At 41.2% G+C, this 13,211-nt stretch overlaps 1 protein-coding gene across 7 annotated transcripts in view; it reads right to left on the bottom strand.

Annotated features, from left to right (window-relative positions):
- The window catches only part of mcf2la (mcf.2 cell line derived transforming sequence-like a), a 275,198-nt gene that overhangs the window by 123,786 nt on the left and 138,201 nt on the right, over nt 1–13,211 (bottom strand). For all 7 annotated transcript variants that reach the window (XM_073046062.1, XM_073046063.1, XM_073046061.1 and 4 more), the window contains 4 exons: nt 6,451–6,567; nt 5,725–5,874; nt 3,565–3,689; nt 2,651–2,765 (listed from right to left, as the gene is read on the bottom strand). In XM_073046062.1, coding sequence (XP_072902163.1) covers nt 2,651–2,765; nt 3,565–3,689; nt 5,725–5,874; nt 6,451–6,567 — 507 coding nt within the window. The remainder of the gene's footprint in view (nt 1–2,650; nt 2,766–3,564; nt 3,690–5,724; nt 5,875–6,450; nt 6,568–13,211) is intronic.

The following is a 13,211-nucleotide window of genomic DNA, read 5'->3' as shown; positions in this document are numbered from 1 at the left end:
AGGACTCAATGTATTTAAGTAAACTACTTAAGAACTTTTTAAAAGCTATTATTAATGCTTTTTGAGAGGGTGATTTTAGATGCATATCATATTTTTACTGAGTTAAGTATTGTATGGAATTAGTTTTGCTACAATAAGTGTATGGGACATTGGAAAAAATGTTGAATTTCCCCATGGGGATGAATAAAATATCTATCTATCTATCTATCTATCTATCTATCTATCTATCTATCTATCTATCTATCAAACACAAAATGTCTCACTGACCATTACACTTTGCTTTTCACTAACCAAAGGATTTTCCCACACTGAGTAGTCAAGCCAACGCCACCTTCCCTGTCCAAGAAGGTAGCTCTGTTAGGGGTCTCTATACATTCTTGCAGTGGGGTGCATGGGTTTACTCCGGCTGCTCCACTTTCCAAAGATGTACTGGGTAGGTTAATCGATCATTTTGTCCTGTGATTAGGTTAGATTTAATCAGGGTTGTTGGGGGTTGCTGGGATGGCTTGGCTCAAAAGGCAGGAAGGGCAGACTCCGCACTGTATCCCTAAAATAAACTAAAGAGAAGCAAATGGCCAAGATTCGTGGTCTGTGGTCAGCAACGTCAACTCTGTACTGACTGCAAAAGCATATTACAATTTACCTGGTTTGGAGAGAATCTCTGGGAACTTCAGCAGGGAATCAGCGAGTTGCTTTGTTCCGTCTCCCCTCTTGCTGTGAAACGGGGACATCTTTTTTCCCCTTATTAGGGAGAGAGAGAGAGCCTGCGGTATGTCAAATTACCGGGTGAATGAGTAGTCTTTGGGGTACTGAGTCTTTATTGATGCTTTGCTGCATGTTTGAGTGCTCGGTGGGGTGGGGTGCCGATGTTTTTTTGCTGTTGGGGGGGGATTTGTTGCCTTGCTGCTGCTTTTGTGTGGAAGGGGGAGCCATGGGGGGGGGGGGGGACTTTGCGGTTCTAACATTTAACTGTCATTTATTCTTTGGGGCATTCCTCGGGTTTTGTGGATGTTTGTGAAGAAAAAGAATTTCAGGATGTATATTGTATACATTTCTCTGACATTAAATGTACCTACTGAAACCTATTGAATCAGGATGACACAAAAGCTTTGCATAGGGACAAAGCTATCTACATCACAATCACAAGCTAAACAACCGACCAGTAAACACTATCAGTGACTGCTGCTGTTGTAGAGGGTGGAAAGGGAGGAAGGAGAAGTGTGGCACTGGGGGAGAGGATGGAGACGGTGGCTGAGGGTGGGGAGAAGGAAGGGGAGGAGAGAGATGAAGGGTGAACAAAAGAAAGGAGAGATGAAGAGAGGAGGGTGGGAGCAAGGGGGAGAGTGGAGGGTGAGGGGGAGAGAGAGAAGGGAGAGAGAGAAGGGAGGGGGTGATGGAAAGGGAAGAGATGGAGACGGGTAGAGGAAGAGGAGGGCACAATAGAGAGGAAAGGAAAAGATAAAGAGGAGAAGGGAGGAGGAGAGTGGAATGAAGAGAGAGGGAGGAAGGAAGAAGGGTGTGATGTAAGGTACATGAGAAAGGGGGAGAATGTCCAGGAGAAGCAGGAGGGATGTACAGGAAAAGTGGGAGGTAAGCGTGCAGGAAGAGGGGGATAAGCAGAGGAGGGAAAAAGGAGGATGGAAAAGAGGGAATGAAGAAGGCACACAGGCTTTTCAGAGCAGAGGTACAGAAGTCTGACACTCAACATTTCAGGAACAATTTCGACCCTTGGCCATCAGATTTCTGAATGGAAAATGAACCCATGAACACTACTTCACTCTTTTGGCACTACTTATTTAATTTATATTTTTAAATACAGTGCATTTCTTACTGTAATTTATAGTTTTATTACTATGTATTTCAATGTACTATTGCAACAAAACAACTAATTTCAGGATATATGGCGGTGATATTAAACCAGGTTCTGATTCTGATAAGGTGGACAGGGAGGGCTGGGGAATCCAAAACCTGAGGGAACAGATACATGATAAAAGGGGAAAGTCTCAAAAGCTACCTGAGAGGTAATTTTTGTACATAAAGGGTATTGAGTACCTGCCAGAGGAAATGGTCGAGGTGGAGACAATTGCAAAATTTAAGAAGCAGTTAGTACTTGGAGAGGTGGGACTTACAGGGTTATGGGCTGAGAATGGGAAACTGGGGCTAGCAGGGAGGATGCTGTTGTCAACATAGACAAGTTGGGCTGAATGGCCTGTTTCTATGCTGTATTACCCTGTGACTAAAGACAAGAGGGGAATGGAAGGAATAAGAAACACATTGGAGAGTACACACTGTACTTAAACAGGAAATTCATTTGTCCTGGATAATACCAGTACAGGTTGGCCTATTTTCCATATCATTTTGTGACATAGACATCTGACCTACAATGACCCATTGGTCCAGGGGTCACCTCACAAGCACAATGAACCAGATTCTGTGGTCAGCAGCAACTATTACCAGTGCCATATAACTTAGAAATAACTTTCCTTAGAGTGATCTTTCCAGCAAGAATTTCCAGAATCCTTGCTGCTGAGGCAACGAATTTGAATTCATGTTTGTAGATAATGCCAACTGGTCCAATACCCTAACAACCACATGTAGTCAATGTCAGTGACTGGGATCTGCCTCGCCCATTTCTCTCCTGCACACTCACCTCACGGAAATCTTCCTCAAAGTGTCGGAGTTGCAGACACTGCTCGAGCTTCAGCTGATGCTTACTCCAAAACTCGTCAAAGGCCACTTCAGTCTCACACAACTGTGCAAGCAACCTGAGAGTAAAGGGAAAATTTAGGACACAAACCTCACTGAATAATAGGGAAGTAACTAGTGTAATACAACTGGGCATTCTTTCCATGCCGCCAGGATACAGTTCGACAAAGGAAATTGGGAGGGGTCTCAGGTGCTGCATTAATGCTGGCTTAGTTCAAATGTTATTGTGTTGAAATTTCTAAACAGAACCATTGAAATGTCATATTTCAGTTGCAACGTTAGTTGTCCCATGTAGTGGGATGTTGGCCAGAACAACCCACACTTCTTAAGCAGCATTTAGAGATCAGCACAGACTATTATGCGATTCTGTAATTCCTAAGTGATGTACACAGCTAGAGATACTAATGTCAGAAACTGAAAGAGAAGGAAAATACTTGTCATACACAGCATCTAGGGGGAGAACAGTATATTCACTTACAAGTTACAAATCTTACAAACTGGTTCTTGTCGAGGTTTCAAACCCCAATGTTCACTTTTTAATCATTTTCTCTCTAGACGTTAACTGATCTCCAGTATGCTTGTTTTACAACATCACAAACTGTCATCTGTTGTGGTCTTTGGTTGTTTCTTTTTAATAGAAGTAAAGTTCCTTGCCAGTATCCTGCCACATGAGACAGTCAATGCTGAAGCTGAGTTGCTGCATGTGGCTCTTTCAGTGGTTAGCCATATAAAGGAAAAGAGTAAGACAAAGAGACCCCCTGATTTTAGGATGAGATTTCCATTCTCTGTAGTCATGATCTTCCATTTTGGAAAGATCAACAGATCGTATTACTAATGAAAAAGGCAAAAAAAGCTCACCGTTCTACAGTGGTCTGATTATCCAGCTCATCTGTGTTCAGCCGATGCCCTGGATTTCTGTTGACCGGTTCCAGAATACAGGAGAGGAGAGAACAACCCTGTCTTCGTGTCTGGCTTATATCATTCTTTTAGAGAGCGAAAGGAGAGAGAAAGGAAAATTCATGAGTAGAATAAGAATTCCAACTTACAGTACATACTTCTGGTAAATCTCCACTGTGGAAGTAATATTCTGGATTTCCCTTTGTGCTGAAACTGGAATGGAAGTGTGTTATAGGTTCACTCCACTGGGTTAACATTTGGCTGTTGATTCTGTTCCAAATTGTTGATTGTATGAAGATTGCCTTTGATGCTTTGTCCCTCAAGTATACCAAACCATTGTCCAAGAACAGCTTGAAATGCCTAACATGAACTTGCTACAAAGATTTGTTCCTTCCACCTTAATAAAGCTTGTAGAGGCTCTGGAAAAGGTGATTGGAGTGACTCTCAACTACCTTCTCCCCGCTTTAATTTTGTGTATTTAACAGTTGTACTTACACGACACCAACATAATGCATCAGAGTAAACAGATTGAAAATCACAATAATTAAAACTGACTTTTAGTGCTTTTGTAATGTTCTTCAATATAACAATATAATACGAATCTGCTTCCCCAATGCTTTATACAGACACTTGATGGCATATTACAGTAATTAATGGATTCTGATTTTACAGACATGCTCAAGTCAGATGTCAGCAAGTCAGAAAACACAATAATCACTCAATATAACCATACCTCCACAGTGAATGACATCAAATGCACATAAAACTGATAAGAGCAATAACTAGAAGGAGAGAGGGAGAGAAGAACGATGCCATTCGTAGGAGTGAACTATGTACCTATGTTGGACTTCAGAGTTTAACAATATTAAGGGAGCTCGTTTATATGTATGGATGCAAGCACAACAATTTGAGTCTCAGTGTTGACAAGACTAACAAGGTGAGTGTGGATGTTCAGAAGGTACAGCCTGACCTCTCCTCACTGCACATAAATGACTCCTCTGTGGAGAGAGTTAGGAGCACCAAGTTTCTGGGAGAGCACATAACGGACGATCTCACCTGGTTCCTCAACACCACCTCTTCCTGAGGAGATTGAGAAGAGCAAGGCTCACCCCTCCCACCCCCTGTAACCAATTTTTACAGAAGCACCATTGAGTTTGTACTGACCAGCTGCATCACCATCTGGTACGGGAATTGCAAGGCGTCCGACCACAAGACCTGACAAAGGATTGTGAGGACCGCTGAGTAAATCATTGGGATCTGTCTTCCATCCATTAGAGACATTTAGCATTGTCAATGATCCCTCCTACCCATCCAACAATCTCCTTAACCTGCTACCATCAGGCAGGATGTACTGACAAAGACTGTTAGGATGGGAAACAGCTTCTTCTCCAAGGCCGTGAGTTTACTGAACTCCCTACCGTCACCCAGGTCTCATCACGTATGAAACACCAGTAGTGTCATACTGTTTACTTTTTAACTTGTGATGTAAATGCATCTTAATATTTGATCATTTATTTGCGGTATTATTACTTTATGTGTTTTGTGTGAGTTATACATAGTGTGTTATGTACTTTGGCCTGGAGGAACATGCATATGGTTGAACTGACAATAAGACTGAACTGTCAGACACAAAGTCTATAAAACTGAGGCAAAACTGCAGTGATGTCTTGAACCCTATACAAATGACAGAGGAGGAGGTGTTTTCTGTAGGAGGCAAATTAGGGTGGTTAAATCCCCAGGGCTTGACAAGGGTGTTCCCTTGGCCACTATAGGAGGCTAGTGCAGAAATTACAGGGGCCCTAGCAGAGATATTTGAATCAGCTCCTGGAGGATAGCCACATTGCATTCCACATTCACTATGCTGAGGTGAGGGTTGGGATGGTATTTCATCGAGGACAAGGATCTCCATTCAGGAGGTGTGCATATGGACTTTCATTTATAATCCTGTTCTGCATGTTTAAAAGTAGCCAGATACAATAGACAGTGTATGATGACATGTACAAGAGGTAAATACAACTCGAAATCCCAACTTAGGTTTACTGTTGAAGATTTATGCCTTGTTTAGTAAATTACTTATTATATATTCCTTGAAACATGTATGCATTACATCTAGCACGTTACCTTCATCATTTCTTTTTTCTCTGTGTGCTTTGTTACAAGACCCATGGTTGTGGTAACATCATTTGGTAATTTAGTTTCAGCAAGTTCTGTCCCAAACATCTGAAGCACCTGGGCAGTTTCCTTCACCTTGACAGCAAAACTTTCAATAGCCTAATGCAAACAAAGACATCAGAAATATGAACTAGATTGAATATGGTAAATTGGATGGAACCAGAGTGGTTAATTTACGAACCCAGATGAAAATCATGGCATGGATATTTTTTTTTAAAAAGCACTTGAGACAGAATTGTAAACCTGTTTTAAATGCAAATTCCTTATTTGTACATGTCTGCAAAAATAAATTGGCCTATTTGTATTAGCAGCCGTCAGAGCAGCTCTATAACTCTTTTGATCTGTAGCACATTGTCGAGGACTATGTGTTGCAGAATACAGAAGCCCCATGTTCAATTCATCATCAATTCCTAGTTGAACTGAGCACCAGTTTTAACAAAACTGTGCTAACTAAGCAAAGGACAGATATTTGATAGATTTGATGGAAGGTAGGAGTGGGTGTGGTGGGTCAATTCTGCTGCTCAGAAAGTCAGATGGCTTACCAGCAGGTAATACGCAGGTATCTGGACAGGATGTCTGAGGATAATAGTACAGTACCAATTGACCTAAAAACATCACAGCTACACTTTCAGTACTTCAAACTTAATCAGGAGGAAAGATAGGAAGGAAACTTACAGTGCGATGGCAGAACCACTGCATGTGGCAATACTCCAGGGTTCCCCCAAGTTCTTCTGTCAGCTGTGTTTTATCAATGTAGTTCTGTAATTCTGAGATTGAATTCAGCATTATGACCTGCAAGGGAAGACATTCTTAAAGCAATGAGTCTATCTCGCTGCAAAATCAACCTGGGATTACATCAAGTCAATCTCTCACAGAACATTCAGTTAGTTATTTGAAAACCTTGAGATGTGTTTATTAATTTTCATGAACTTTGTCCAAGTTTAATGAACACTCTCAGTTGATTGGGTAATAAGGTTGCAGGAGTGCTTCTAACCTGGCAACAGATGGACTGATATACATCTGTAGCACAAACTACACCGGTTAACTTACTGGTTAGAGAGTTAATATTTCACTGCTAACCCTTCTCCTACAGTATACAGAGTAGTTGGGTCAGTGACTCAGTATTAAGGATATCCAGGGTATATAAAAGCAAGAGCCTGAATGCAAGTTATGGAAGAGGTACGATAGAGGCATGAGTGAGGAGATGGCCAAGGAATGAGAGGCTACCACAGCTCATTGAACCATCCAGAAGAGGTAAGAGCATGGAGGTTATGTGCAGACAATAACGATATGTTCCATACATGCAGTGGAGATGCTGGATGAATAAGTCCACAGCACTGCATCTGTAACACCGCCAATACCTGATTTTGGAATAACCCTTGGGATGGAGAGGATGTGTCTCAGAGAAGAACATTGCTATTTGTTTAGGATAAACTACAGTTGATCCTGAACATCTGGAATATTAATATATAAATATATATTATCACTCTCTGTCTCTTTATCTCTCTCTCACTGTCTCTCTAGCTCTATCTCTATCCAACAGAACCAACATGGGCTATTTGTAACCCACATCATCTACTCACTAGTACACTCTTATGAATCGGATTTTGATAAGTTAACACCACAAGAACAGTGAAAATCAAAGAAAATGCGAATGCTAGAAAAATAAAAATTCTAATGAAGGTGTCTTTGATGTGAAACATTAACTATACCCATCCATCGCAAAGTCCTTAGAGTGGCTGGTCCTGGCTCACCTTCAACCCCTGGTCAGATCAGCCCTCGATCCCCTGCAGTCTACCAGGAGCACATTGGAGTCAACGATGCTGTCATCTATCTGCTGAAAAGAGCCTACTCCCATTGGATAAGCAGGGCAGCTCTGTGAGGATTGTTTTTTGACTCCTCATTGCTGGGAGAGAAGCTCTGTTCAGTGCAGGTTGGCTCTGCCATTGTATCCTGGATAATGGACTACCTGACTGGCAGACCACAGTTTGTGTGTCAGACATGGCTATAAGCAACACTGGGGTCCCACAGGGGACTGTATTGGCTCCCTTCCTGTTTACCCTGTATACCACCAACTTCAGATACAACACTGAGTCATGTCATCTGCAGAAATTCTCTGATGACTCAGCAATAGCTAGATGTATAAAGGGAGTATGGGAGGATGAATACAGGGCCCTGATGGTGCACTTGTCAAATGGTGCAGGCTGAATCGTCTGCAGCTCAACATCAGTAAGACAAAGGAGATGGTGATGGACTTTAGGCAGAATAAGCCTGCACTGCTCCCAGTTACTGTTGATGGTGAGGACCTTCAGGTACCGGTAGTACACCTGGATGACAGACAAGTGGAGCACCAACACAGAGGCTGTGTACAAGGGCCAAAGATGCCTCTACTTCCAGAGGAGGCTGAGGTCCTTTGGAGTAAGCAGGCCTCTCCTCCATATGTTCCACCAGTCTGCTGTCACCAGTACAATCTTCAATGTGGTGGTGTAACGGGACAATGACATCAACACGGGTGATGCCAGCAGGCTCAATAAACTGATTAGAAAGGCTGGTTCTGTTATAGGAGTCAAATTGGACACACTAGAGGCTGTGGTAGAACAAAGGAAAATCTATAGAAAATCATGGCAGTTCTGGACAATGCTTCTCACTCTTGGCATGCCACCTTGGCTGAACAGAGGAGCACTTTCAGTAACAGACTAAGACAGCTGCGCTGCTCCAAAGAGCAATATATGAGGTCATTCTTACCCTCAGCCATGAGGCTCGAGAATGAGTCAACCTATAGCCAGGGAAATGATGACCCCCTCCTGTTAGACTGTTTGAGAGAACTTTTTTTTTTAATTATTTCTTACTTCTCTTCTATTATTTGTATATTTGTATATCTGTGCACTTGTAATGCTGCTGTGACACTGTAACTGCTTTTGGAATCAAAAAAGTATCCATCCATCCATCTATCTATCTATACCGCTCCTTCCATAGATTCAGACTGGCCCCTTCAGTATTTCCAGCACTTTCTGTTTCTATTATATCAACAAGAGTGACAAGTACACAGCAACTCTGACATAACAGAACGACTTAAAGCACAATGGGAGAAAAAACACACCCCGCAGCCACGATCAGATTCTGTACATGCACTTCCTGACATCCAGCATGTCTAAGTGATCGAAAGACAAATAATACTCAAAGCATTTGGACTAACGAGCACGAACACAGATCCAATAACTAATAATTGACACATCATGGTTTAGGCATTGATAAAGTGTTTAAGAAGAAATCTTTCGAATCCCCGGTTACAACTTGACTGAAACAACCAAAGAACCATCTCCTTTGTTCCAGATATCTCAAGGACTGCCAAACGTTCAGTAGGATTCTGTATGGAATGACACTGTTGTAGATGCAACATAATGAGTTATTCATCAGCAACTCCATCACATGCGCAATAAGTACCTATACTGTTTCAATTGTGGACAGATGAGGAATTTTGATTCCAAGGCATGGTGCCCTTGTAAAATCAAGAGGTTGAAATCAAGGTGTAGTTTTTCACAGGCAACAATAATTCTGAGATGAATTCATTGAGCACTGGGTTTAGGAATATGCATTATTTGAAAGGATACATATCAAGGTAATCATTTTAGCAAGCAGCAAAGTATTTGCATATATACAGTGCCTGTAAAAAGTATTCACCCCCCCCAATAAAATCCACATTTTATTGATTTACAACATTGAATTATGATAGATTTAATTTGGCATTTTTGACACTAATCAACAGAAGACTCTTTCGTGTCAAAATGAAGACAAATATCTACAAATTGGTCTAAATTTATTACAATTATTAAACACAAAATAATTGACTGCATAAGTATTCACCCCCTTCAAATCAGTACTTAGTAGATGCACCTTTGGCTGCATTTACAGCCTTGAGTCTGCGTGAACAGGTCTCTATCAGCTTTGCACATCTGGACACTCCAATTTATCCCCTTTCTTCTTTACAAAACTGCTCAAGCTCTGTCAGATTGCATGGGAAATGTGAGTGAACAGCCCTTTTCAAATCCAGCCACAAATTCTCAGTTGGATTGAGGTCTGGACTCTGAATTGGCCACTCCAGGACATTAACTTTGCTGTTTCCTGTTTAGCTACTCCCAAGTGACAGTTCTTGTAGACTGCATCAGAATTTCCTCTAGAATTTCCCTGTATTTTGCTGCATTCATTTTACCCTCTGCCCTCACAAGCCTTCCAGGGCCTGCTGCAATGAAGCGTCCCCACAGCATGATGCAGCCATCACCGTGCTTCATGGTCAGGATGGTGTGTTTTTGATTATGTGCGTTTGTGATTATATGCCAAACATAGCGTTTGGTCCGATGGCCAAAAGTTTTGGTTTCATTTTGATTTTATCAGACCATGGAACTTTCTTCCAGCTGACTCAGTCTCCCAAATGCCTTCGGGCAATTTTAGCTGAGATTTCATGTGAGGTTTTTCCCCCCAACAGTGGCTTTCTCTTTGCCACTCTCCCATAAAGCTGCAACTGGTGAAGCACCAGGGCAACAGTTGTACGCGCAGTGTCTCCCACCTCAACCACTGAAGCTTGTAACACCTTCAGAGTTGTCATAGGTCTCTTGGTGGCTTCCCTCACCAGACAACTCCTTGCATAATCACTAGTTTTTGAGAACGGCAGATTTACAGCTGTGCCATATCTTTTCCATTTCTTGATGATTGACTGTACTCTAAGGGATATTCATTTTCTTGTATCCATCTCCTAGCTTGTGTTTTTCAATAACTTTTTCATGTGTTTTTGTTTGGAATGTTCTTACGTCTTCATGATGTAGTTTTTGCTAGGATACTTCCAGATCCAGGTGTATTTTTACTACAATCAAATGAAACACCTTGACTACACACAGGAGATCTCCATTTAACTAATCATGTGACTTCTAAAACCAATTGGTTGCATCAGTGATGATTTGTATGCCAAATTAAAGGGGGTGAATCCATTATTTTGAGTTTTATATTTGTAATTAATTTAGATCACTTTGTAGAAATCTGTTTTCACTTTGACATAAAAGAGTTTTCTTTTCTGTTGATCAGTGTCAATAAAAGCCAAATTAAATCCACTGTTGATTCAATGTTGTAAAACAATAAAAATGAAAACTTCCAGGGGTGGGGGTGAAATCTTTTGAAAGGCACTATACCATAACCATGAAACTTTCTATTAATCGTATGTGATTGTGTTATCCTACAAGAGTATCAACTTCCTCTGATAATATTTTGATGGAACGGTCACTGAAACAACTACAGATTTATTGTAATGGGAACAGTACTCAGTATAAGGCAAGCAAGTAATGTAACTGGTTTTATGAAGACAAAAAATAATTCTTACAGCTGCAATCAAATGACAGGGCAGACTCAATGGGTTAAATGGCCTACTTCTGCTATAATATCTTATGAAGGAATTGTTGGTTATTTCCTGTGGTTTATCCTGAATGAACAGCAATGTGCCTGTCTAAGGCACATCCTCTCCATCCCAAGGGTCACTATAAATTCCTTATGATTCTTCAAGACTACAGATATTTTTGTATGTACTCTAAGTAAAAATGTAACTGTGCAATTCTGTTTGAAGATGATCTGCTTTCTATAAATATCATGATCAGGAAACAGTACTCAGAATATTCAAATAACAGGCATCACTCAATGTTACAAATTTATCTTTAATGCAAACAATTTCTGATTATTTTTCTGTGGTGTGTCTGGAGTGAATAGGAAGAAGTCTACCTGAGGCAAAATCAAAGTTGAGTCTATTGTCTAATGCACAAGTATAGATATATATACAGCAGTTTCATAGGCACGTCGCTCCAGTCAATCAGCATTCAAAGAAAAACATAAATTAAACATGAATTATACACAACTTTTTACAAGAAAGACACAATTAGAACCAAAAAAATAGAAGTTCATTTTAGTGCAAAGTGACCAAAGTTGTCATAGTGTTGCTAAACAGTAGTGACTAGGGTTTAGCAGCTAGGTCAAGAGCTGAATAGTCGAAGGGAAATAGCCGTTCTTGAGCCTTATGTTGTGGGCTTCTGGCTTCTGTATCCCCGGCTGACCTTTGATAATGGATGTTGCCTTCTTGAGGAAATGCCTTCAGTAGGTGTTGCTAATGGTGGGGAGAGAAGTGTCTGAGATGTATTGGGCAGAGTCCACTACTCTTTGCAGTTTCTTCACATTTGCTTTGCTGTACCGGACCGTGATGTGTGATTCTTTCAGCAGTACGCCTGTAGAAGTTTGTCAGGTTGTTCAGTGACAAGCTGAAACACCTTAACCTCCGAAGTAAGCAAAGGCATTTTCCTTAGAATAGCCCCTGTGTACTGGGCCCAGAACAGGTCACCTGATATGTTAACACCCAGGAATTTAAAGCTGCTGACTCTCTCCACTGCAGACCCCCCATACAGACTGGCATAAATTGCCCTCCTTCCTTCTTTTAGTTTAGTTTCAGTTCTTTAGTTTTACTGATGTTGAGCAAGAGATTTTTGGTGTGGCACTGTTCAAATGGGTGCCCTATCTTGTTTTGGTAAGCTAACTTGTTACCACTTGTACTTAACCCAATAACAGGAGTGTCATTGGCAAATTTGAAGATATCATTAGAGCTCTGCTTAGCCACACAGTTGTAGAGTATAAAGAGTAGAGAAGGGGACTAAGTGATGTCCTACGTGATGAGGCCAAACTCCCTGTAGACTTGCTTAAAGTTGTAATAGAATAAAAAAAAACGTCTCCATGATAATATAATATAAGTACATATTTTAATGTCACATTTTCTGTATATACCCAACTTGGTTTGCAGGTTAGACAAAATCACTAAACAAAGTATTACATACACCCTTGGAGGTCGACCTGGGGGGGGGGGGGTGGAATATGGGGTTGCAGGGGGTGGGGTGCTACCTCTCTGAAATGAGTTTTTGCAGGGTGGGATGTCTGGAGTGTGATACAGCAGCACAGGTCTCGAAGCTTAATGGTGAGTGTGAATGTGATGATTATGTTTAATACCAAACTGTAGTTTATAAACAGCAGCATATCCTCTTGTCCAGATCACCCAGAGCAGAGTGAAGATCCAGAGAAAATTGCATCTGCTATTGGCTTATTATAGTGGTAGGCAAATTGGAGCAGATCTGTGTTATCTCTCAAGCACAAGCTGATTTGAAGCACTTCATTATAATTGGAGTAAATACATACCGGATAGTAGTCATTGAGGCAGATCATTGGGTACCAGTACAAACCGGTCAGACTTTTAGTACTTGGAGGTACACCATCTGGAACAGATGTCTTTTGTAAATTTGCACTTTTGAAGGATGCCCAGTGTTGGCCTTAGACACGGAAATTGCAGGGTCATCCAGAGATGGATTGCGGAGGAGGTGGGGTCGGGCTTATCTAGTTCTCCTCATCAAAGCAAGCGTAAA

Source organism: Hemitrygon akajei, chromosome 5 (genome assembly GCF_048418815.1).
Source record: "Hemitrygon akajei chromosome 5, sHemAka1.3, whole genome shotgun sequence".
Classification (NCBI taxonomy): domain Eukaryota; kingdom Metazoa; phylum Chordata; class Chondrichthyes; order Myliobatiformes; family Dasyatidae; genus Hemitrygon; species Hemitrygon akajei.
This window is presented reverse-complemented; position numbering and strand designations above follow the sequence as displayed.